At 54.8% G+C, this 21722-nt stretch overlaps 8 protein-coding genes across 8 annotated transcripts; 3 read left to right on the top strand and 5 right to left on the bottom strand.

The window, feature by feature from the left end:
• Nucleotides 1-680: 680 nt before the first annotated feature.
• On the bottom strand, nt 681-4988 carry LY79DRAFT_582110 (thiamine pyrophosphate enzyme, N-terminal TPP binding domain-containing protein; the record flags this gene model as incomplete). The annotated part of the gene is made up of 6 exons (XM_060560233.1): nt 681-1123; nt 1633-1699; nt 2224-2290; nt 2811-3066; nt 3132-4458; nt 4521-4988. The coding sequence occupies 6 exons, from the start codon at nt 4986-4988 to the stop codon at nt 681-683; spliced, it is 2628 nt and encodes an 875-aa protein (XP_060411112.1).
• Nucleotides 4989-6045: 1057 nt separating this feature from the next.
• Nucleotides 6046-7201, top strand: LY79DRAFT_562661 (uncharacterized protein). Its single transcript, XM_060558492.1, has one exon. It carries the CDS (start codon nt 6454-6456, stop codon nt 7039-7041), a length of 588 nt encoding a protein of 195 aa, XP_060411111.1. The 5' UTR covers nt 6046-6453; the 3' UTR covers nt 7042-7201.
• Nucleotides 7202-7908: 707 nt separating this feature from the next.
• Nucleotides 7909-8307, top strand: LY79DRAFT_672086 (uncharacterized protein; the record flags this gene model as incomplete). The annotated part of the gene is made up of 1 exon (XM_060564003.1): nt 7909-8307. The coding sequence occupies one exon, from the start codon at nt 7909-7911 to the stop codon at nt 8305-8307; it is 399 nt and encodes a 132-aa protein (XP_060411110.1).
• Nucleotides 8308-8874: 567 nt separating this feature from the next.
• LY79DRAFT_705713 (uncharacterized protein) lies at nt 8875-10229 on the top strand (the record flags this gene model as incomplete). Its single annotated transcript, XM_060565010.1, has 1 exon — nt 8875-10229. The coding sequence occupies exon 1, from the start codon at nt 8958-8960 to the stop codon at nt 10227-10229; it is 1272 nt and encodes a 423-aa protein (XP_060411109.1). The 5' UTR covers nt 8875-8957.
• A 235-nt stretch (nt 10230-10464) lies between these two features.
• LY79DRAFT_592471 (pectin lyase fold/virulence factor) lies at nt 10465-12564 on the bottom strand (the record flags this gene model as incomplete). The annotated part of the gene is given in 11 exon segments (XM_060561425.1): nt 10465-10530; nt 10598-10699; nt 10799-10880; nt 10897-11130; nt 11228-11376; nt 11434-11496; nt 11545-11632; nt 11670-11782; nt 11795-11890; nt 11947-12163; nt 12545-12564. 11 exon segments carry the CDS (start codon nt 12562-12564, stop codon nt 10465-10467), a joined length of 1230 nt encoding a protein of 409 aa, XP_060411108.1.
• On the bottom strand, nt 12556-14584 carry LY79DRAFT_661440 (cytochrome P450). Its single transcript, XM_060562790.1, has 5 exons — nt 14356-14584; nt 13392-14251; nt 13204-13311; nt 12978-13144; nt 12556-12922 (listed from the first exon to the last, which is right to left on the bottom strand). Exons 1-5 carry the CDS (start codon nt 14561-14563, stop codon nt 12739-12741), a joined length of 1527 nt encoding a protein of 508 aa, XP_060411107.1. The 5' UTR covers nt 14564-14584; the 3' UTR covers nt 12556-12738.
• Nucleotides 14585-17057: 2473 nt separating this feature from the next.
• LY79DRAFT_562654 (uncharacterized protein) lies at nt 17058-18165 on the bottom strand. Its single transcript, XM_060558491.1, has one exon. It carries the CDS (start codon nt 17982-17984, stop codon nt 17370-17372), a length of 615 nt encoding a protein of 204 aa, XP_060411106.1. The 5' UTR covers nt 17985-18165; the 3' UTR covers nt 17058-17369.
• A 1407-nt stretch (nt 18166-19572) lies between these two features.
• On the bottom strand, nt 19573-19995 carry LY79DRAFT_672082 (uncharacterized protein; the record flags this gene model as incomplete). The annotated part of the gene is made up of 1 exon (XM_060564002.1): nt 19573-19995. The coding sequence occupies one exon, from the start codon at nt 19993-19995 to the stop codon at nt 19573-19575; it is 423 nt and encodes a 140-aa protein (XP_060411105.1).
• Between the last annotated feature and the right edge of the window lie 1727 nt (nt 19996-21722).

Raw genomic sequence — 21722 nt, 5'->3', positions numbered from 1 at the left:
TCAGATATGGTTTTATTGGAGGGGAATGCTGTCGTTCTGGCGAGGATGATAAAGGGCGGGTATAGGGCAAAGCACGGGGTGTCGGGTAATGGTGCTCCAAGCTGGGTCTGGCTTGTGACTGACGACCAAGGGAGGGTTCTTGGATTCTAATTTTAATGAGCAGCACCTTGGGTGGTTCGGCAGGAAATATCTCGGTCGAGGCAATGTCGTTGGTGCTGTGGTGGCTCGTTTTGGTGTTGGAACTTTTCGAGTCTGGCGAGCTTTTATCGGTCGAATTCCTGGCAGAGGTGCTTTGGTGGGCAGAGGGCAATCTTTGTGTTGATGTCAAAGCTATCAGTGCGGGGAGCTGCAGGCATGCGGCAATCGAAGAAATAGCAAAGGACACGGCATCCCGGGTGGAGTGGAGGGATCGGCGATCGTCTCAAGTTTCGAGCTGCAAGGTGTAGTAGTAATGAAGGGACGGCGCAGATGGTTCAGCAGGATTGGAGTCAGGGAAGGCGGCTGACGGCTGACGGCTGGCGGCTGGCTGCTGGCTGCTAGGCAAGAGGGGAGGAGAAGCCTAGTGTAGAAGTGCTGGATGCAGATGCAGGATGCAGGAGAAAGAGGAAAAAAATAAAGTAAAAAGAAATAGCAATGGCGGGACTTTCGGTGGCGTTTATTTGTCTGATGTTCCCTGTCGCTTAGCCCAACACACTGCAGCGGAGGTTGCGGTTCCAAGAGCAGAAGCAGGGAAGAGCGAGGTAGCGTCGTGCAGGGGTCGGAGCAGGAGGCCGTTTCGATGATGATGATGATGATGTTGATGATGATGATGAAGGGAACTCGATCGGGAACGAGCTACCTGTACCGCAGCGTGTAAACGAACGGACGAGAAGACGGATTCGCAGCAGCAGTAGCGACAACAGGCCAAGGCCACGACGCAAAGTGGGATCTAAATGGATGATTTTGAATATGCAAGAACCACGGCAACAATGACGACGACGACGACGACGACGACGATGATGATGATGATAACAGTTGACGCGAGGTGGCGAATGACTCGCAGGAATGGCGCATACAAATGAGTAGATTGGCAGATAAGAGGTGGGTAGCTGGATATTGTCGAATTTGCCGATCCCGGATCGTCCTCGCAGTAATATTCGTTAACATGCGATAATGTCGTCTCCCACGGCTGGGTGGGGATGGAAGTCTGAGAGAGTTTAAACTAAGCAGCAGGCAGCCGGTAATTGGTTTTTTGTAGTGAAATTTCATCCACTACTAAGGTACAAGCATTTGTGAGGAGATACCAGGGCTCTGGGATTTGAGATTCCTTTCTAAGCTATTAGTTTAGGAATAGATAGATGGCGAGGCTGCGGTTGAGTGGGGACTCTCGAAGCGGGGGTGGTAGTTGCATGCCGCATGGAATGTATACTAGTAGACGGTGCATGGGAGGGGCGCTCGGAAGGATCCAAGCCATTCTTCGTCTACTTGTTACAAACAAGTTGAGTGAGAAATGGAAGACAAGAAGAAAGGAAAGAAAGAAGGACGGTGGAAAAGGCGACCCTGTCTGTCTCTCCTGCCTCCTGCAGCGTTCGTCCAGCTGGAGAATTCGCGAGGTAGGTCCCGTCCCGTCCTGTTCTCCCTGCTTGCTCCTACCTTTTTCGTTTCTCTTGCTGCCCTTGGCGGTCTTGATCACCTGGTCTTGCCATCGTCCCTGTCTCTGCTGTTGTCACTTTTAATGCGCGGTACTATCCGAGAGACCTATGGTAATCCGAGCCGCGCTGTCCCGTTCCCCACTATGCGTACAAAGTAGGTATAGTACGGAGTACGTGTAGTAGGTATTCCATCAAACAGTAGGTACTGTGCTGGGAGGGACCACGCAAAAGTGCCTGCTGACCATGAATGGTTTTAAAAACCTATGCCACCCATGAGGGCTGCAACCTCCAGGAGCGGATTGGGTTTGTTGTCAGGTAGGTACACTAGTGTACCGGTAGACAGTGGACTACCTAGACCTATCTAACCTACATTGTGCATAGATACGTACCCCAGTCCAACCGTCCAAAAGGTCGACAAAGAGGCAGTAATGCAACCAGATGAGATGCCCACCGTTGAGAGGTGACATCCGCCCGCCCTTCATTCCTTCTATCCGTACTCGCACACTAAATCGGCACGCACCTTCCCTACCTGCGCTGGGTACAGATACCGGTACTACTACTAGAGTAAGGTGCATAGCTACTACCTCTTTACCTTGCATCCATGTGGTGGTGGTGTTGCTAAACAGGGATCTTCGCCCACTGGCGTCGAGCACAGACAACTTCATGGCCGCTGCGTAAACCCCACTACCCCGTTTTATTTTGGAGGCAGGCGCGAAAGGGGGGGCCGGAAGGTGGGGTTTTAAGGGTCTTTGCTTGTCAAATGACCAAAATTAGTGATGCACCACCCACCAGAGGCAAGTAGGCCTCGACCGACCTAATACTTGCCTGCCGTAACCACCCACCACCACATAGTGGACAACTCATCCTTTGGAAACGGCATTCCGACGACTAGGCACTGTGTTGATGTGCTCGGGGCCGGGTAATGGCTCGGAACTCACCCGCTAGCATCACCTAAGCGCCATCGTGCGGCATTACGCATGCCTTCGTATCCTAATATATCAGATATCTGGTGACTCGATTTTGCCGGGCCGAGACCCCGCTAGTTTGTTTGTCTACGTTTTTACCGCGCTTTAGTCATCATAATGGATCACCCCCCCAGTTGGATACAGCCTCGCTTCTACATTGGATCCAGCTCCGCTTCTACAATCTATACCGCCCTACCTTCGGTCTCATTCTTACGAACCCATGGCCACCTTGATATCCAGCACGGCCGGTTGTCCGCCCTGAACCGTCTCGATCGCTTTCTTGAGCACTCCCTCAAGTTCTTCCAACTTGTCCACGCGAGCAGCGAACAGATCTCCGCCCGCTGCCGCTTTGGCGATTCCCGAGTAATCGGGCGCCGGATCGAACGAGATGTTGATTTCTTCATTCGTCGCCCTGGAGCCTTCACCGTCGGGGTGTACCAGAAGCAGTGACCGCCGGGGCGCATTCCATCCTGTCAGAATGTCAGTCAGACTTTGATACGCGGTCGGGGCTTGCTCATCCATCCCCATCACTCACCCTTGTTGTTCAAGATAATGGTCAGTACGGGAATGTTGTAACGCTTCGCGATCCAGTACACGCTACCTGGCACCGAGAACAGAAACGTTCCGTCGCCGACAATTTGGACCACAAACTTGCCCTTGCCGCCGTTCTCGAAGTCGGTAGCCAACTTGATGCCAAGAGCGCCGCCGCCCGACCAGCCGAGCCCGCCGCCGCCGCAGTTGATCCATGACCCGGGCAGCGTCGGCTGGATGTTGTCGTGGACAAATACCGTGTTGGTCACGGCCTCGATCGCCCAGATCGTGTCCTCGGGGCAGAGCTTCTTCAGCGTCCGCGAGAGGTGGCCGGTTCCAAACTCGCCATCCGCTTTGGGCTGTGCCTTCTCCTCGATCGTGGCCAAGAGCTTCTTGTGTGACTCCTTGACCTTGGCTTCGCGCTGCTTGGCCTCGGCCGATTCCAGCTGCGCGGCGAACTGGCCCTTGAGGTGGGTGGTGATCTGCTCGATCGATTCCAGGCTGCTCGCGCGGTATCTCGACTCCGCGGCAATGTAAAACACGGGCATCTGCTGCTTCAATGGATCGACGTCGATGTGGAAAATCTTGGCGTCCGTCTTGGGGTGGCACAAGGTGTTGATCCACGGCACATCGCAGTCGAGAACGAGGATGACGTCGGCCGTCTTGATAGCTTCTTCAATGCCAAAGCGAAGACCCAGCCAGCCGGGGTGGTCTGCCGGGAAGCACATATCGCTCCCGCCAGTGTCGACGACGCGCAGGCCCTTGACCGTGTTGGCGAGCTCGACGAGCGCAGCCGGGAACTTGTGGTTTCTGCCGCCAAACCCGGTGATGACGAGGGGCTCCTTGGCGCCAGCCAGTGCCTCGGCGATCTTGTTCACGGCGCCCTTGGCAAGGCCACCGAGCTCAACCGGATCCCAATCTGCTTGGCGGATGCTGTACGGCTCGATCTCGGCCTCCATGACCTCTCTTGCGCCGCAAAGGTACACGGGTCCTTGTGGGTCGGATTTGGAGAATTGCAGGGCACGGTTGACCATTTGTTTGACATTGGTTGCCGTCTTGAGCTCGCCGGAATAACGGCAGTACTGGGAGACAATTTGCTTTTGATCTGGGACGTCCTGAATCCAGTGGATGTACTCGGTACGGCTACCCCGCAGCTCGCCCTCGAGTGTGAAGGGGGAGAGGCCGGCAAAGACCAGGATAGGCGCGCGGCCGCATGAGGCATTGTGCACTGCGGCACCGAGACCCTGCGTTCCCACATCGACGTGGACAATAACACACTGCGGCTTCCCGGTCAGGCGAGCATAGCCATCGGCCATGGACATGGCCACCATCTGGCGTCTATCGTCAGTACGGAGTCGGCATGGATGTGGATGGAGAAGCTTATGTCAGTTACCTCATTGGGACATGTGATAATTCGGGGGAAGTTTCCTTTCTTCTCTCTGAGACCCTTGACCATAGCTTCGATGATGCTGGGATGGTCGGAGCCCAGGTTGACGAAGCAGTGGGAGACGCCAGCGTCCCATAGCGCCTCAAAGAAGGCAAACGACGCGGTGTACATCTCGGTGGACTTTGACGAAAGATTGCGAGCTTGCTCAATGGTGGCCTTGAACTCATCTTCAACGACGGGCCGAGCCGATGATTTTATAGGAGCAGTGAAGGATGACGGCAATGTTGATCCCCCGCTTCGATGGAGTGGGGTCGCCGACGAGAAGCCGGCAAGTTGGCGGCCAGGGCCGACAACGGCTGCGCCGACGGCAAATGTCTGCTTCAACCTGACCAGACGCCCTGCTCTACCACCTGGAGGCCCGGCAACGCGCAAGCAGCGTGCGGCCATCAGCCCCGGCATTTGGCTGAGAGGCATGGCGAAGGGCGGCAATACCGACTGACAACGGCTGGAAGGAGGGTGGTGTGGGGGGGACGTCGGCAATCGAATGACAAAGACGGGATTATTCTTACCAACTGTACTTCACAGTGTTGACAAACACCCTGAGGCGCAACCTGGCCTTGGCAGGCTGTGTTAGTGTCTTTGGAGGTGATATGGGAGGGATGCCACAACGACGCCTCGGATTCGACCAATGGAAGGTAAGGTAGTAATTGGAGCTGCGCGGTATATGAGGAGTATGGGTTTTTGTTTTCCCGCTTGGACCGGAAAGGGCAGGTTTTTGTTTGACTGAAGTCGGATTGAGTTACCCGTCACGGGCGACAAAGACACTTATACATTCGGGGGTAGGGTCATTCCACAGACCGACGGCCGGTCCATGCACACTGCTCCCCAGAATAGGGAGCATCACGCCCTTTGGGGTTAACCCCGCAATCGGCTAAGGGCGTGGTTTCATAGGGCGCTTGGAGTCGGCTCATTGCAGGCTTTCGCCCTAGAGCAGGGTGTCATTTCCTGGCCCAGCTTTTGTTGACCTCCCCAGCCCGCCACAGATAAGGATATCAAGCACCGCAGTACAGTTCAAGGTTGTGCGTGCACGGCTCCATGCCGTGTGAGATGAGAGAGAGAGAGAGAGCACTTGGTCATACCCAATGGCTGATGGATGCCAGCAAAGGTTGACTAGCTCATCCTTGTTTCCAACACGGCGCTCTTGTCAACGAGCTGGGTTCCTTTCGCTGCCGACTCCCTGGTTGCTCTCGATACGGAAATTGTAAAGGCCGAGGCCTCCACAGACCGTCGGTTGCCAGCATCTGTTTGGGCCGAGTATTACCGCCGCCGCGAGAGGCCGTACGTTTGGAGCTGGACAGATGGGCCTTGGAAGCAAACCGTGTCTCGTGCCGGTTCCCCGCAGCAAAGCGTGTCCGGGCGTTTCTGGAGGAGGGGGAGACGCTAGGCCGGTGCGCCGAGGTCGTGCGGGGTCGAGGTGGTGCTATCATCTGTGGAGCTTTCGAGTTCCCAGGGATCCAATGTGCAGTGCAATGGTTGCTACAGTATGCAAAAAAGCGCCTTCATCCCGTAATCAACCTTACCATGTCCCTCCCTGACGAAGACGGTAGCCTACACCGCATTCAGAGTCGGAAACCCTTGGTCATCATGCTTTTCTGTAAGCCTGGTGCACATCAAGTGCAACCTACATGTTGGACTTGATCAAACCTAAAAGAAGGGGGAGGGAAGACCCAGCCCGACCTTCCTTTGGCTTCACAGTGCCCCCCTCCCCGGGTGGCCGCCAAGCCATGCGCTCGTTACCTTTCGGACCTCAGTTCATCGGGCCAGATCCAGTCCAGGATCGACCCGATGCCGAAGACGACGAGACCGCGTCGGACCCGTCATCACGACGGCGCCGGCAGTCGACGACCGCGAACGCTGCGGATTCCACGAAGCCGTGCCGATGGTGTGTTGCGGGGCCGGCGCCGTTGAGCCCCGCCGCGGCGATGGCGGCGGCGTGCTTTTCGTCCGAGGGACTGGGGCGTGCGGAGATGGTGGCGGGGGCCCCGACGGGGACGAGGTCGTCGAGGTAGCCTGTACCTTTCGGGTGAGCGAAGACCGTCGTAGACCGGTAGTTCGGGGGTTGGGCCAGCAGAGGAAGAGGGATGCACGTACACGAATCCTTTTCTCTGATCCTTTTCACCCATCTTTTTCCCTCGTTTACATTGTTTTTGTCGCCGCGAATTCTTACGATCTGCACCCTCAAGCGGCCGGCAAATTGGTCTATGTCGGCACGAAAACGCCGGTCATTCCCCCTCTCGTTCCCTTTTCTGACCCCCGTCACTTTTCATCATGCGATTTTATATCGTCCCGAACCTTAGCAATAATGAGGGGAGATGATTCCCAATTGCTTGCTTGGCTTCGGTGCGGAATTGTTCAATGTTGGTGGGGAATTTGTTGCAAAACACGAGGAATTTGTTGCGAGTGCCCCTCGCGGATTGAATTCTGGAGGTGTGCTCCGCCGCCGTACATGGTGATTGCGCGGGTGTAGCCTTGGAATGTAAGATCTGAGCCGTCCTTGCGACCGGCAAATGCCTTGTAGAAGAGCTTTCTCTTCTTCTTCTTCTTCTTCTTCTTCTTCGGCGATGAAGGAACAGGGACAGAGGACACCATTGCGGGCGTAGAGAGACGGCCAGAAGGCTGTCTGTTGGTGACGACGATGGATTGTGATGCTTAACCTTGGCAATAGGGACAATGCTTGGCTCCTGCCTCGTCCAGTGTGCTAAAAACGAATGGAAAAGAAAAAGAAATATAAAAAATACAAAAGCGCCACACTCCCTCCGAGGCGGGGCTCCACCCTTCGGTGACGGCCCCGGTGTGGATACCGCCGATGCCCCACTGGGCCCGATAGCTCGGCATCCGGCCATCGCATTGCAACTTCTCTCGTCCATGTTCGGTGTTTACTGATTAAAACTTGCCGGAAAAAAAAAGAAGGAAAAAAAGAAAAAAGAGTTCCCTTCCTTTCATGCGTACTATGCTGATGCGGATACGGATACCGTTGCTGCCTCAATGCAACCCCGCTCGCATTGGTGTGGTGGGCGAAACATGCTTTCGGGCTCGAGTCTTCCACGAGGCCCGCATGATGGGACTTTGTCGCAATGTTCGGATGAACGCTTTGCGTCATGAAATACATAAAACGTCTCCTCCCTCTTAAGCTCTCGGGTTCCAGCCTTCCTGAACTCGACCGACCGCACTTGTTCGTCACTGATCTTTCTTGTTACGTCCCCTCCCCGAGAGAGTAAAATCTTCATTGCCGTCACGTAGAAAATCACGAATCCAAGACACAACAGAAAGCGCGTGCGAGAGATCAACCCTACCTCATCCCTTACCCACCCAAGCAACCTCCGGAGCCCCCACCATGTCGCTCAACCTGGCGTCCCCGTTCTCCCCCTTCCCGAGCTTCGTCCTCGGCACGGGCCTCACCTTCGTCGGCCTCCTCGGCTTCGCTCGCCCGCTCGCCATGTACGACGCCTTCGGCATCGCCCGGCCCCCAGCCGGCGTCGATCCGAACCCCTTCAGCTACGCCAAGTCGGCCCGGGACCTGGCGGCGGGCGCGCTCTTCATCCTCCTCGAGACGTACCAGGAGGGCAGCGGGAACGAGGACGCCGTGACGGCGCTGTTCGCCGTGACGTCGTGCGTGTGCGTCGCCGACTGGTGGACCGTGAGGCGGATGGGCGGGAAAGGGCCGATGGGGATGCTACACCTGGGGAGCGGGATCGCGTTGGGCGCCTTCGCCATATGGAGGTTCTTATACTAGGAGTGGGCTGTGTGGGTCGAGGAATGAGGTCTTTCGCAGCATGAATGTTTGGTGTTTCGGCGGGCGATAAAGACTCGAGGAGACGACTGCTTATTCACGGGGTAGCATCGGGTTGTGCCGGACGGATCTCTTGAAAGATTTGTTTAATACAGATACGAGGCAACAAAGTAGCAGACCACGTTTTCTTCCCCAACAAAGCAATTCTATCTCTTGGAACATGTTGACCTCTGATGCAAATGCGGAACAAACACCTTGTTCTTGCCTGAAAGCTGGTTACTCGGACTTGCTAATAGTGCTTTGACAATGACCTGGTGGGATTTTCCTTCATGGCTGAGAACAAATTCATTGTAGAATCAGAACGCACTAATGCTCTTCAAAGACTTTATAATAATGGACTTGCAGCATCGCAAATCTATATAACCGTGATGGTTGCGTTCCGTAACATCCTCCAATCCAAACAGCATCAATCGACCAACACTACCAACCACGCACCAGCTCATTTGCCTTGTACGTTTTGATAGCCGATCAAGCGAACTACTATCATCAGCTTTCAGCGACAAATTTTCCGTACTCGATTTCTATCCAGACATCCCTGCTTCTAAGTAACACCCACTATACCTTCGCTTTCTGAGCTTACTACCATTCCAGAGATGCCTTCTAACAACACCAAACGTTCGGCTGTTCGGTGTCACCCTATGACTACCCGATCTACCGCCGCCTGGAGGGGAACGAGCAGCGCCTCAGAGAGCGGCTCATCGGAGAGCAGCGTCCCCGATAGCAGCCCTGATAACTCTCCCGCACGAAGAAGCGACATGCCTAATCCCAGCAGAAAGCGTAGGCGTGGCGCCTCGGAATCCGAAGAGACAGAGGCTTCATCGTCCGTCATAAGGCCCATGAAGAGGCTCAAGGTTTCCAAGGGACGCGCCTCATCTCCCGTCGATAGTGAAGATGCCGAGGGCTCATTGCCCATTAGGCGACCGATGAAGAAGCTCAGCATCTCCGAGAGACGCTCCTCAACTGACATTGATAGTGACGATGACGCTGGCGAGACCCCGAGCCTCCCCGAACTGGGGGACGAACTAGACGGCGGCAATGCTGCCCCCAACACACCATTGCCAACCTTGCACGTGCGCTCCGACGGGTTCTGGCCCACGATCCGCAACGATTACCTCCGCTCGCTGGAGGACGAGAGTATCAGGGTCGACATTCCCTGCGTCATCTGCGGCGACGAGTGCGTCGTCGATGGACAGTCGCGCTGGGAGCTGCGGAGGCCGGAGGGCATGGGCAGGGAGATCCCCGCGATCCTCTGCTGTGGCCACATAATAGGCGACGAGTGCCTGGAGAAATGGAGACGGACGAGGCGAGGGCAAGGAGAACCTCCCAGCTGCCCCATCTGCCGCATGCCTCTCCAGTGCTCCGACTGCGGGGACGCCATGCCCGGCTGGCCCCTCACGCGGGACATCCCGGTCGGGGGGACCAGGACCCTCCAGCAGGGCGGCCACCGCGTCACGCGCTGCAACGGCTGCGAGGCGGAGGTCAGGCTCGGGGAGGTGATGCGGCTGAGCCACCACGCCGAGGGGGGGCGTCCGGACGTACCCCGCCTGTTGCAGGATTGGTTTGACGCGACGAGGGACCGCGCCGCGGCCGAGGTGCGGGCGGGCCGGTGCGGGCACGTCGCGTCAGAGGACGTCACCGACCTTGTCCTGGACGGGACATTCATAGCCATGAGGAAGCGTCTAGACGACTTTGAAGAAGAGGTGCACGGCTGCGTGGAGGAGACGCTGGACTTGATCGAGCGCGATCTGGACCTTCGCTTGCCGTGGAACCACCCCGTACCTTTGGAGGAGGAGGAGGAGGAGGAGGAGGACAATGACGACTGGTGGCTGGAGAACGTTTATCGTTGGAGCCCTTACAACCTATGAAGCCATTCTTTCGAGAGTCGGAAGCTCTAATGCGCATATACAAACAGCCCTGAGCTCTCCTTGGTTCAAGACCGAGGCACGTATAGTAGTAAAAGGTTCCCTCCTTCCCAAGGGGACATAGTATTACGTGTCAAATATACAAGTACTGCCTAGCCGGAAGTGGTATCGCGCTTTTCAACTTGTGCCAGAAGCGCAGTTGGTGACCAAGAGACTCTGGTCGACGTTCTTGCATTCCTTAAATAGGCGACTTTCCGCTCGGAACAGTGACGGTGACGTTCTCAGCGCGGATGTTGTTGCAGCGCTATTGGGTTGCGAACGGCTGTTAGCAATCTGCATTGAGATGTCTTGGAACAAGGTTAACAGCTTGCCTCTGGGGCACTGCAGACCAGCGTGCCGGCCTGGGGGTCAATTTTCTCGGACGTCGTTCCGCAGATGTTCTTCAGAGTGATATCGGAGATTGTCAGGTTGGCCTGGCGTACAACGTAGTCGGTATATGGGACCGTTCCGAGCTTGGGGAGAGGAACAAAGAAAAAAAAAGAAAAATCCTTCTCCAGAAAAGGAAAGCCTACAGGGAACTCTTCGCAGAAGGTCTGGTTCTTCTGTCCGTAGCACTGGGTGGTGGTGGTGATGGCGCGGTCGTTGTTGATGTCCCTGAAGGTGTCGTTACGTGACGTTCCTGACGCGGCCGAGGCCACCGCCGTCGTTCAGGAGGGTCTGGAATGCCGTCTCAATGCCGGGCCAGACCTTGATGCGCGCGGCATCGCTCGCGTCGGCCATGCTGGTGTTGTAAACGTAGACGTTCTCGAAAGTGTCGGTCTCGTCTTTGTACTGGCCCAGTGAACCGACGCTCATCCCGTGAGAGCCGGTGCAGTCCACGTTTTGAACGACAATGTTTGTATTGCTGTTTGGTTCGAAGGAGACACAGTCTGAGAGATGGCTAGGCCAGCGCTTGTCCTGGTTGTGCCACCATTGCGGATGGTCATGCCATCAACGCAGACTCAAGGCCTCCATGACTTTGGGGGCCCAGGTGAGAGTCGAATGATTGACTAACCGTCCGTGTGATGATGTACGAGTTCTGAATGACGATCCGATCGGAGCGATAAGTATCCCAACCGTCGGAGTTGGCAATCTCCACACCATTTACGGCCTATTGGGGTACAGTTAGAATAGCTCCTGGCACATTCTTCTATGTGTTTCGACTCACAATTGCCCGGAGATCCATGTCGCTGATGACCACATCAGTACTGTTGGCGATCAAGCTGGACCACTGCGTTCGTAAGTCTTGTGCCCAATCCTGTTCAATATAGCGACTCACGTTGGGCGGGTTGCGCATGCGAAGGTGGGACATGGTCGCTCCCTCAACACCCTCGAAGGAGAACAACATTGGCCTCAAGATCTGATGTCTCTGTTAGACAGCCGGCGCTGGAGTCCATCCGAGACGGCTTGATCTCTTGTTCGTTTGAAATCTCCCCCCAATACACCTGGCCGTGGCCGTCAATAACGGACTTGTCATTGCCGAGATCCCCGTAAATGTTGACGTGTTCGTCGCCAAGCTACCAGAAGACCGACTGGTTCTGGAAAGCACACTTGAAGCTTTGCTCAACCCAGTAGTAAGGGTCGGTGGCGAAATGAACCTCGCCCGTGATGACCACGTTAATGTGCTCCCGAAAGTAAGGTCCAGCGGGGAGCTGATGAGGTACTTCTTGTCCAAAACTACCGTGCCGCCACCATTACATTCCGTAAAGGCCCCGAAAACCTTGGGCGCGTCGTCGCGGCCCTCGGTGCAGCTGGGCTTCACGTAGCAGTATCGGCCCCTGTCTCGCAGAGGCGAGTATGGCATGACCCTTCCGGAGTCGAAGGGGGCCGGCTCAACGACCGGATGCTTCGGGATGTCGCTTTGGGTCGTAGCGGATGATGAGAGGCAATGGCCACAGCTAAGACGCTCAGGGAGGCAACACGCATGGTTGGCAAGTCTGGAACGCACACGCAATAGGGAATGCCAAGTTTGGTTTACCAGATGAGCACCGTTTCGATTGTAATATCTGTGGACTGTCTGGCTTGAAGTGACTGCAACCCGGAAATGGAGAGCTCAGGGGCACGAAGTTGGATGAGAGAACAACGACCACCGCGAGTTGGCTCGGCGCAATATGTGGAAGATTATGGAGCTCACGTAAGGTTGCTCGGACGGTCGGTGCAAGATTCGGCGGACCGGGGTCTACAATGACATGGGCGAGTGGCCCTCCATCTCACCATGTTGACGGACTGGTCCAGTCAGATTAGACTTCCGCGACTGAAGAGTCCTAGGTATATTATACATGCGTCCCGCCCCCCACATGTTCTTCCCGTTTTGCGCGCGCAGAGTCTTATGAGTAACGGGATGCGGAAAAGAGATTGCGAGGATCTGTAAGCCGTGAAACACTAGGAGTCATCCGTCTCGCTGTCCTGCTCTCGGTGTCATTCTGTCCACGCACAAGGGTCTGGGCTCTTCCAGCCCCTTGGTTCCCGGGGATTAAGCCGCTTTGCCGTTCGCTCGGGGTAGCAACTTGGCCCGGATGCCTTTGCTCTCCAAATCGGCGACTGCAACGAAGAAGTCGCGCTTGCAGACGACGTCGTCGGTCGTGGTCTCGAACATCTCCCACTCGAAGCGCCGGACAATGGTGGCTATTGTGATGTACAGCTCCGCGTATGCTAAGCTAATGTCGCGTCAGACAATGTCAAAACATTCGGCCGGAACTGGCATATTCTTACTTGATTCCAAGGCACTGCCGGCTACCTTTGCCAAAAGACACGAGGTATTTATCGAGCCGCTTGTTCTGCCCCTCCGCCTCAATCCAGCGTTCTGGTCGAAACGCTTTAGGCTCGGGGAACACGGACGGATTCATAAGAACGAAGTAGCAAGACTGGGAAACCGGCGTCTAAACCCGAGTCAGTATTCTTTCAAAACCTCAAAGCAGATCGTCGGTCGACTGCCTACCCCAGCAGGTATCCTATATCCCTTATACTCGATATCATGGTGGGCGATCCTAGGTAGCCGAGTTGTGACCCCATATGAGAGCCTCAAGCCCTCTCGGATAACGGCAGTCTGGTGGCACAATCGGTTAGAAATCAAGGCCAGCTCGGCAAGGGGCGGCAGGGTGTCGTTGATCCCGGGGCTGAACGCACAAGATATGAGAGCTTCTGCAGCTCGGTCCAGGGCAGGACGTCGACAGCGCTGGGCATCGCCGCATCCAGCTCCGCTCGGAGTTTTTGCAGCACTTCGGGGACATGCTTCAGATAAAAGAAGATTCTCGCGAGCGTCTGCGCTGTTGTTTCGGAGCCCGCGCCTGTCAAAATTTCGGCTTCGTCGCAAAGCCGCTCGAGCGACTTTTCTTCCGGAGGCAGGTCGCTGTCGCGCAGCGTATGGAAAATGGTTCTTCGCGACGACCTCGACATGGAGATGTCGTCTGTACGCTCCAAGATGGGCTTGACTTGCTGCTTGACCCCTTCATGCCACCCAAAAAGATGGCCGACGGAGGGCTTTATCGCCGACACCCAGGAAAGCGGGAGCTGCCTCATAAGTGGGAGCATCCATGGGAACTGCCGGCTAGCTGCGCCGCCCTCAAAGGCCCCAATGACCGTCTCCTTCCACAGGAGCTTGAAGTCCGGTTCGTCCAAGTACTTGCGGTCGTGGGCGAAGGAGTAGTCACATATGATGTCCATCGTCAACGCCATAAATGCCACGTCCAACCGCACGATTTCCCCTGTCTGGGCGAGCCCGTCAAACCGCGCCGAGAGCTTCTCCGCCTTTTCCTTGATCAGCGGCTCCAGCTGGACCACGGAGCGCACTGAAAAGAAGGGACTCAGGGCCCCGCGGCGCTGCCGATGCAGGTTGTGCGACACGGTCGAAAAAGAGCTTTCATCCGAGCCCGCAGTCTTGACCCACCACAGATACTTGTCCGACTTCCTGCTGGAAGAGTAAAGGTCGTCGTAAAAGTCCGGGTCGTTGATGTGCAGTTCATACGGGTTGATCCGGAGGATGGGGCCTAGGGTTCACAAATTTGCGTCAGTGAAAGCAATGCGATGTTCGCTCGAAGGCGTGATGACGGTGGCTTCAACGGTGACTTCGAACGCTGGGCTAAGGTCTGACCATATTTCCGGTGCATCTCTTCGATGCGCCACATGAAGGTTCCGCGCTTGACGATGTCCCAGTAAATCTCGTTCCATAATGTCAATGCCGCAAGTTTAGACCCCGGAAATTTGGCTAAAGGGCTGAAGTAGAGTCTGTAAACGGCGACGGCGATGATATAAAGCAGCCAAGCTCCTCCGAGCAACAGCAAGGTCAAGGTCCATTCCATGATGGGCAGCACGAGTCTCACTTTCGTTCAGCCTCAGCGAATGTCCAGATTACAGACTTAAGTAGATGTATTTATTAATGGGTAGGAATTCTCTGCTCATGACCCTGGGCAATGGGCCCATCGTTGAAGGCCCGTTCCGGATCCTACTCTCCAATATCGTTGACAGGGGTGACACCACCGGCAGGGTTCCACGGGGAAATCTGCAGCATGCTGCAAAACGAAACTCCATGCAATATCGTTGCTGCTGGGTTGGATGGTGGACGGGGCTCGACTTCGGGGCTCGACTTGCCGTCAAAGTGACATTGCCATACCCAGAGATAAATGAGAGCGGAGAAGCCCAGAAAAGAAAATGTGCCACAACCCCTCCGCTTTCGGTTGGCGTCATGTCACCGGCCCCTAAACATTGCTTGTTAAGTCGTTCCCCGACGACGCTATATGGCGAGATCCCTACCGGCCCCTCCCTAGGGCCGCAGGAAACCCCGTCAACGTCACATTTCACATTCTCCTGCCTTTATTTTCCTTCCTTATAAGTTATTGATAGTCTCAGCCTCCGCTCAGACCTCCTTGCCTCGTCGTGATCGATGCGCTCTTATGAAGCTACCCATAGATCGTGGCCTTTACCGTAGACATTTCTGGCTGATAGAGTTGCGGGTCCGCCAAGGGACAAACCCGCGCGGGCCGCTGCTAATGCGCCATACTCTCTTTCAAGTCCGTCAACCCTCGCCGGCCTAGTCGCTGGTCCGTCCGCCGTCCCGATCAGCACGGGCACCGGAACTTCTTCGCCGAGAGTATCAGTCCCGGAAGCAAAATCACCCTTACAAGAAAAGAAGCCCATATTCATCAACGTTGTCGTTGGTGACACTGCCATGTTCATAGAACGATGTAAGCGCAGAGCAACCCCCAGCAGACCTTTTTGTACTACCTGCATGCGAGCCCGATCTAGTGAGTACTTCACAAGCGGGCAGTGTTATCAGAGACGTTCGTTAGATATCGCCTGGCCAGGGGCAATGGCACCTCTCATTTGTTTCTCACAAGGTCAACACCAACGCCAAAGATTCGGTTGGATTGACTCCGCCCTTTCTGGGCAGTCCTGAATGGCGACACGAGAAAGTCAGAATTTTGCTCCAAAATGGAGCGAACCAGTTTGAGCGCGACATTCACGACTGAACGGCCCTAAGATGGGCAGTGGCAAGTCTCCAGACGGATATTGTCAAGATTTTGCTCGATTATCATACCATCACGTTATCAAATTTACGGAACCAACACTCGCAAGCTCTGAAAGAACTTAGTTTTGATAATAAAGCAAGCCGCTGCCTTGCCACAAAAATGCGCCGAACGAAACCTCATAGACGAACCAGAAGATACTTTGAAGGGGCCCAGGGAGTACGGAAACGATTACGAAGACCTCCTTGCTGCCTTTAAGGAAAGGTCTTTTAATCCCCAATTTCTATGGAGCAGTGGAAATTTCGGTCTTTTAGTTGGAAACGCTTGGAAAACCATGAGCAAAGCAGAAAACATTTGCCATCATGATTTTTATATTGATGACCTGATCAGCTCGTAGGGTTGGGACAATACAAATCCCTGAAAATCGAGGATGCTCCAATCGGCTATCAGGGGTGGCAAGGTCCTTGCTATGCGGCTACTACTAGAAGCCGGCGAGAATGTCAATTTTGCAGATAAGCAAACTTCCCTATATACCGCAACCTTTAGAAGGGACAGTGTCTCATCGATCTTGGAGCGAACCCCTACCTAGAAAGCAAAGTAGGTTTTAACGACTTTCTGGTGGTTTGTTTGGGTCAAAAGCTTGTTCTTTTGAAATGCCTACTTGACTACACTGAAGTAAGTAGTCTTGAAAACCGTTGGAGATGGCGTCTCGAAATGCCACACATACGAAAGAACGAAAATCTTCTCGGTGCAGTGAGTAAATCCCTTGCATCTTCCGGTCATATCAACAAAGTGTTCCAAAAGGGGACTGTGTTCTCTCGGGCTGCCAGCTTGGGTCGATTGGCCTTCACAGAAGAGCTGTTGGCATGTGGCGCAGATTCAAACCTTGGCGATGAGGAGGGGCAACAACCACTTCTTGTTGCGACTCAGCAAGAACACATATGAGATATCGATAGACCTGGGCGCTGTTGTCGATAGATTGGATGACTGTGAGTGGACAACTCTTCATCTCGCCGCACTTGAAGCAAATCGGGGAGTGGTCGACATGCTGTTATCAAACGGTCCGCTCCATTTTGCAGCCATTGCCGGCAATGCTGAGATCGCTCGGCTTATATTGTAATAAAACGTGAACGTGGGGACAAGGTTTAGGCTCCAAGACGTTGCAAAATTTGAGACATTTCCAGGGCTGTGGGACAAGTTGAGAGTAGGCATCACGGTTTAAGCCCCTGGGGGAAGCTCATATGATGAATAGGCATAGCTGGCATCTCGTCTGATGACAATTCAGTGGAAGAGGGTGGTCACGGGACGCCAAGTGACAAGTCTAGAATCTGCCGTTGTGGAAATGGACTGTTTGCCACTACAAACTTCATGCTTTAGCTAGGTAGGTATCAGGATTATAAATGCTCTTATTCTCAAATTCTCTCTTGGTCTTGCTTCTTGTTCATCGTTGGAATCTTGTGGTCTCATTAAGAGCGTGCCCTGTCTTTCAGGACTACGCTTCCATATTATCAGCCCAATGGTCCGGCTCCTTATTATGACTAACTCGCCGCTTGACTCAACAAATTGAAGTGATGCCGACGTGATACCGACGCTGTATCCGTGATGCAGTTGCCATATAACGTGACACAACCGATGGAAACGACTACGATCGAGGGAACCTTGTTCGATATCGATGAGGCGGTGGTGGCTGCTGTCGACGGAACGGACCATTGAATTTAATTTCCCATTGTTTGTAATGATTAACATTGAAGGCCGGCGGTGGCGGCTGCGGCATGGGGGGGTGCGGCCTGTTTAGTCGCGGATCTCTTGGGTGAGGTCTTGTAGACGGCGGCCTCACTATAGTTGGCGTGGCGGAGCTTTCGGTGAACGAATCATACTCATACCAACTAGGGGGGTAATGTGGTTCTGGTCTTTTCTGCGAGACGCAGAACCAGGCGATGAGAACTATGGCCACGAATGCAACAATGCCTCCTAAGATGGCCCCAATTTGGACACTTGACAGTGAACCACTCGACCGATCCGGGGGTGGCGGGGCTACTGTCGGAGAAGCCACCGGCGGTGGTTCGTCCGAATGTCCATCGGCGTATGATGTTGGCAGGCCACCGCCTAGAGTAACGTATGTGACGAATGTGGTGCTTGGACGATAAATTGTCTGAGTTATGACATGAATCTCTGCATCCGCATCCTCCTGTCGGGCAGCGACGGAAAGAGGGGTTTCGACGGGGGGCAGCGAGATCGGAGTTTGATAAGTATGCATCGCTGACGGAACCGCATCGGTTTGGTCGGTGAACTAGCTGCTTTCTCTAGACTGGCTTGGTTTCGGGAGAACGACGGGACGAATAACAATGTGAACGAAGGTGTGTTGGTGTTGAAAATCAAATAAGATGGATGAACATCAGACACGGACAGTCACAAGAAGGAAAAGAATGAGCAAAATGTGTTGGTCTTATCCAAGAGATAGAAAGCAGGCTGTGACCCGCGAACCGATCTGCGTGCTAATATCCTGCACTTCCATCTTACCCGCCAAGGGACACCCAACAACGCACACTCCTCATCGCCAGCCCAAGAGACACATATGAACGGCAACGCCACTCTCTCAGAAGGGACTCGGCAACGCGGACGGGCAACGCAAGCCCCAAGCCATATTGGACAAGACTTCCAAGACGGGACTTGCCTTGTTTTGACACCTCTGGCTCACCTCGTGGTCGTCGTACGGCCGCGCCTGACACCTCCGAAGACATGCAAAACAAATGCAAGCCATCGCAGCTGACCAGTAGAAGCATGACAGCATGGTGTTATGAAGCTGCACACTGCCCACATGATTCTGCCAGTCAACACAGAGATGGCTGGGCTGATGAGGCCAGATCGGCCAATCGTGCGAGTTGGTTGGGCTGAGGTGCAGGAGTGTTGGCCGGTCGAGCCAATGCCCTCGAGTTGCGGACAACCCTCAGCAAGTACCGCGCAGTAAGACATCCTACACCCACCCGCACAGGGGTCGGCCCGTAGTGTTGGATCCAGAGTGGAACATCCATGGGCCGAGTTGCTCATGTGGTAAACGCCGATGATAAGGGGTATATCAAGCCCGAAGACGTCTTGGTTGATGACCCTCCTTCGCATGCGCGAACCTGGCCCCCGAGTATTCCGAACTATTCTTCCTTCCAGTCGTGGACACTAATGCACATGCCTCATCGACCGCTTCATCGCGCCCATCATCACACTCGAGAGCCTTGACACAGAACAAAGATGGGATCATATCATTCACAGAATCTTGAATAAATGCCGACGAACTAAATTGCCATATGAACGGGCGACGCGATGCCGGCTACATCGCTGCTATTTCCAGGTGTCGTCACGTACTTGATCGTGCTCGATCAATCCTTTGCGCCCGCGAACCCAAAGCGTCAGATTTTTCCCCTCTCCATCCCCCAGAGTTACGCCCAGCCTAGCAAGAATTACATGTGCCCCCAAAAAAAGTACTCGAACGAAAAATGACAAAAAAGGAAAAAAAAGTTTATCATGCCGAAGTGCCAGGAAGGTTGCGCGTGCGCGGATTGCCGAAGAGTCCGCGAAGGAGATTTTCGTCACAAAAGAATGAGGGCGTAATCGCGTTCGATCAATGGGGGCCAGGCGAGCCAACTTCAAACTTTTTTTTCTGACAGAGTATCAATGGCAACGTCTGGATCCAGTCGAGTCAGCCCGCCTTGTTCAGATTCGTTTGCGTCTGTACCAGAGCCGGGAGGGTGGAAACCCAGCCTGGGTGGGTTAAGAGGCGAGAAAACTCACATATACTTCGATCGGACTTCGGAAAGATTATGCGACGGCTCTCCCCGTGGAAGATATTCCCACTATTCCCTTCCTGCAGCACCGCCTGCCGCACCGCCTGCTGCACCGCCGGCAGCGGGCTTGGGGTTGTTGTCGACCTTGATACCGACGCCGGCACCGCCCTCTCCGGTTCCGAGCTCGATGTCGGGGCCCTTCGTGAGGGCGGCCTCGGCGAACGTCAGGGCACGATCAAACCCACTCTGTCTCTTCTCAACCTTCTTGTCACTGGCGTCTTGACGTCTAACAAGTTCGCGTTGAGCACCTCCCTCAGCGCCTGCACCTCCCCCAGCGCCTGCGGCCGGTGCCGCTTCCTCGCCTCCGAACGTGAGCGCACCATCACCCACCACCAAGGCAGGGGAGTATGCGCCCAAATTGATGTTCAGGGGTGCGGCGTTGACGCCCATAGCCAGAAGGGCCAGGGCCATGAGGGTGCTGGTGATCTGCATGGCGAAGGATTTGGATGACGGAAGAAGAATTGAAAAGATTAGGTATCGTGTATCGGCGCAGCCGGCAAGTCTTTCTTCGGCAGGATTAATAAGAGTGTACTGGAATGAAGTGGGTGTCCCTTAGAGGAGAAGCCAAAAAAGAACAGAACAAACAGCACAGCTGAAGTCGAGAAGAAAGGTAGATGGATAGAAAGAAGGTAGAGCACACGGGACAACGAGTGGAAACGCAAGGTGGGAAGAGAGAGCCTAATGAATGAAATCCCCACGGCGTGCCGGGAAGAGGTTCAAATACTCCACACCGAGGATCAAGGAAAGACGAATCGTGGGGTTGAACGTGAAGGATGGTAAGGAGACGGGCCAAGAGACGGCAGCATTCGAAGCGGCGACTGCGACGCCATCATGCGTGTCAAGACAAGCCCTGCCAGCGCCAAGGCCAAGCGGCTCTGTCAAAAATAGAATCTCTCTGCAGCAGCCGAAGACAAGAGGTGATAGGCTGGGGCGGCGTCTGCCACTGGACGAGCGGACCCGAAGGGGCCAGGGGAGGGCAAAGAGCCGCCATGTGGTGATTCAGCCGTCTCTAGGGTTGGGGGGGGCAGCGCGAATTGTGGTGGAGAAACGAAGATGGGTGTCCGAGCGGAGGTGAAACGATGCAAGTCCCAAGACTGCCATCGACGAGGTTTCCCGAAACCATATAGAGGCTTGGCAAAGACCTCGATGCGTCTCCTGCTCGCCAGAGACGCGGTCCATCCTGCCCACTCAATAACTATGTCGCATTCCGCCTCGGGTCTGGACGTTGGTGCGAGGCAAAGATGGATGAAGCCCGCGTTTGACGTCGGGCCACGAGGGGGGGCCATCAACCAAGGGTACGATCTACGACTTGCCACAGGCTAACGGCTAGTTGCAGACAATCCTCCGACTCGCAAGTTCAGGAGGCCAAGAGGATCGCAAGCCGGCCACCGAGTAGATTGCATCGTCTGCATATTCCTCTGGCTTGGCATAGATCCGAGGGGGGGGCCAAGAAGATAGCCGTTTTCCAAGACCAAATAAGCCGGCTAACGATCGAGATACCAAGGCCGCCCCCCAAGACTTTCCAAGAGATCTCCAGCTATCACTGACGTTTCTTTCTTGCTGCGTTACCAATACGTAGCGTAGCATATTCCTATGAGTTTCTCGTGCCGCCTTCGTGACGAGAGAGTTGTTTCTCCCGGCTTGGAAGCTGATTGGGCCAGGCGATGGATGTTTCCTCGAGGCCCATGTCGACAACCTACGCACGTACGTGCCGACGCGGCCCAGCGGAGTCGGTTCACGTACCCATTCGACTCATTAAAGAATCGTGTGAAAAGGCTGTTCGTGAGTAAGGGGTAGTCGACACAGCAGACCGATAAACAAAACCCCGGGGCAGTAGATGGCAAGGGCGATGCGACATGACAGCTCTTGGTGAAAGACCTTCATCTAATGGAGGCATGCGCGCGGTGAGAAATGCCCCGGTCAAGTTACGTTGTCGAGCCCATGTCAAACCTGACACTCTGGTGCATTGATGTCCGCCGGGAGGAGGAGAAATGGGCGTTTGTGTTGCTACTCAGGGTGGTGTCGAGGACGTTCCGTGGTTCTTCCTTGTACGAGGCTACCGCCGGCGGGAACATCATTCAAGGTGTGCAACCCCGAATCTGAAACACCTCACAACAAAACGTTTGTCTCTTTGGGTCACCACATCCTACCCGACTCGG

This window comes from Colletotrichum navitas, assembly GCF_030913465.1.
Source record: "Colletotrichum navitas strain CBS 125086 chromosome Unknown LY79scaffold_59, whole genome shotgun sequence".
NCBI lineage: Eukaryota > Fungi > Ascomycota > Sordariomycetes > Glomerellales > Glomerellaceae > Colletotrichum > Colletotrichum navitas.
Note: the sequence above shows the minus strand (reverse complement) of the source record. Positions and strands in the feature narration are given on the sequence as shown.

Excerpts from the sequence above, each read along its gene's own strand:
- LY79DRAFT_562654 (XM_060558491.1), bottom strand. The coding sequence starts at position 17,984 with ATGCATACTTATCAAACTCCGATCTCGCTGCCCCCCGTCGAAACCCCT.
- LY79DRAFT_661440 (XM_060562790.1), bottom strand. The coding sequence starts at position 14,563 with ATGGAATGGACCTTGACCTTGCTGTTGCTCGGAGGAGCTTGGCTGCTT. Across the intron at positions 13,145-13,203 it reads GATATAGGATACCTGCTGGG|ACGCCGGTTTCCCAGTCTTG; the intron begins GTAGGCAGTCGA and ends ACTCGGGTTTAG. Across the intron at positions 12,923-12,977 it reads CGGCAGTGCCTTGGAATCAA|CTTAGCATACGCGGAGCTGT; the intron begins GTAAGAATATGC and ends ACGCGACATTAG.
- LY79DRAFT_562661 (XM_060558492.1), top strand. The coding sequence starts at position 6,454 with ATGGTGTGTTGCGGGGCCGGCGCCGTTGAGCCCCGCCGCGGCGATGGC.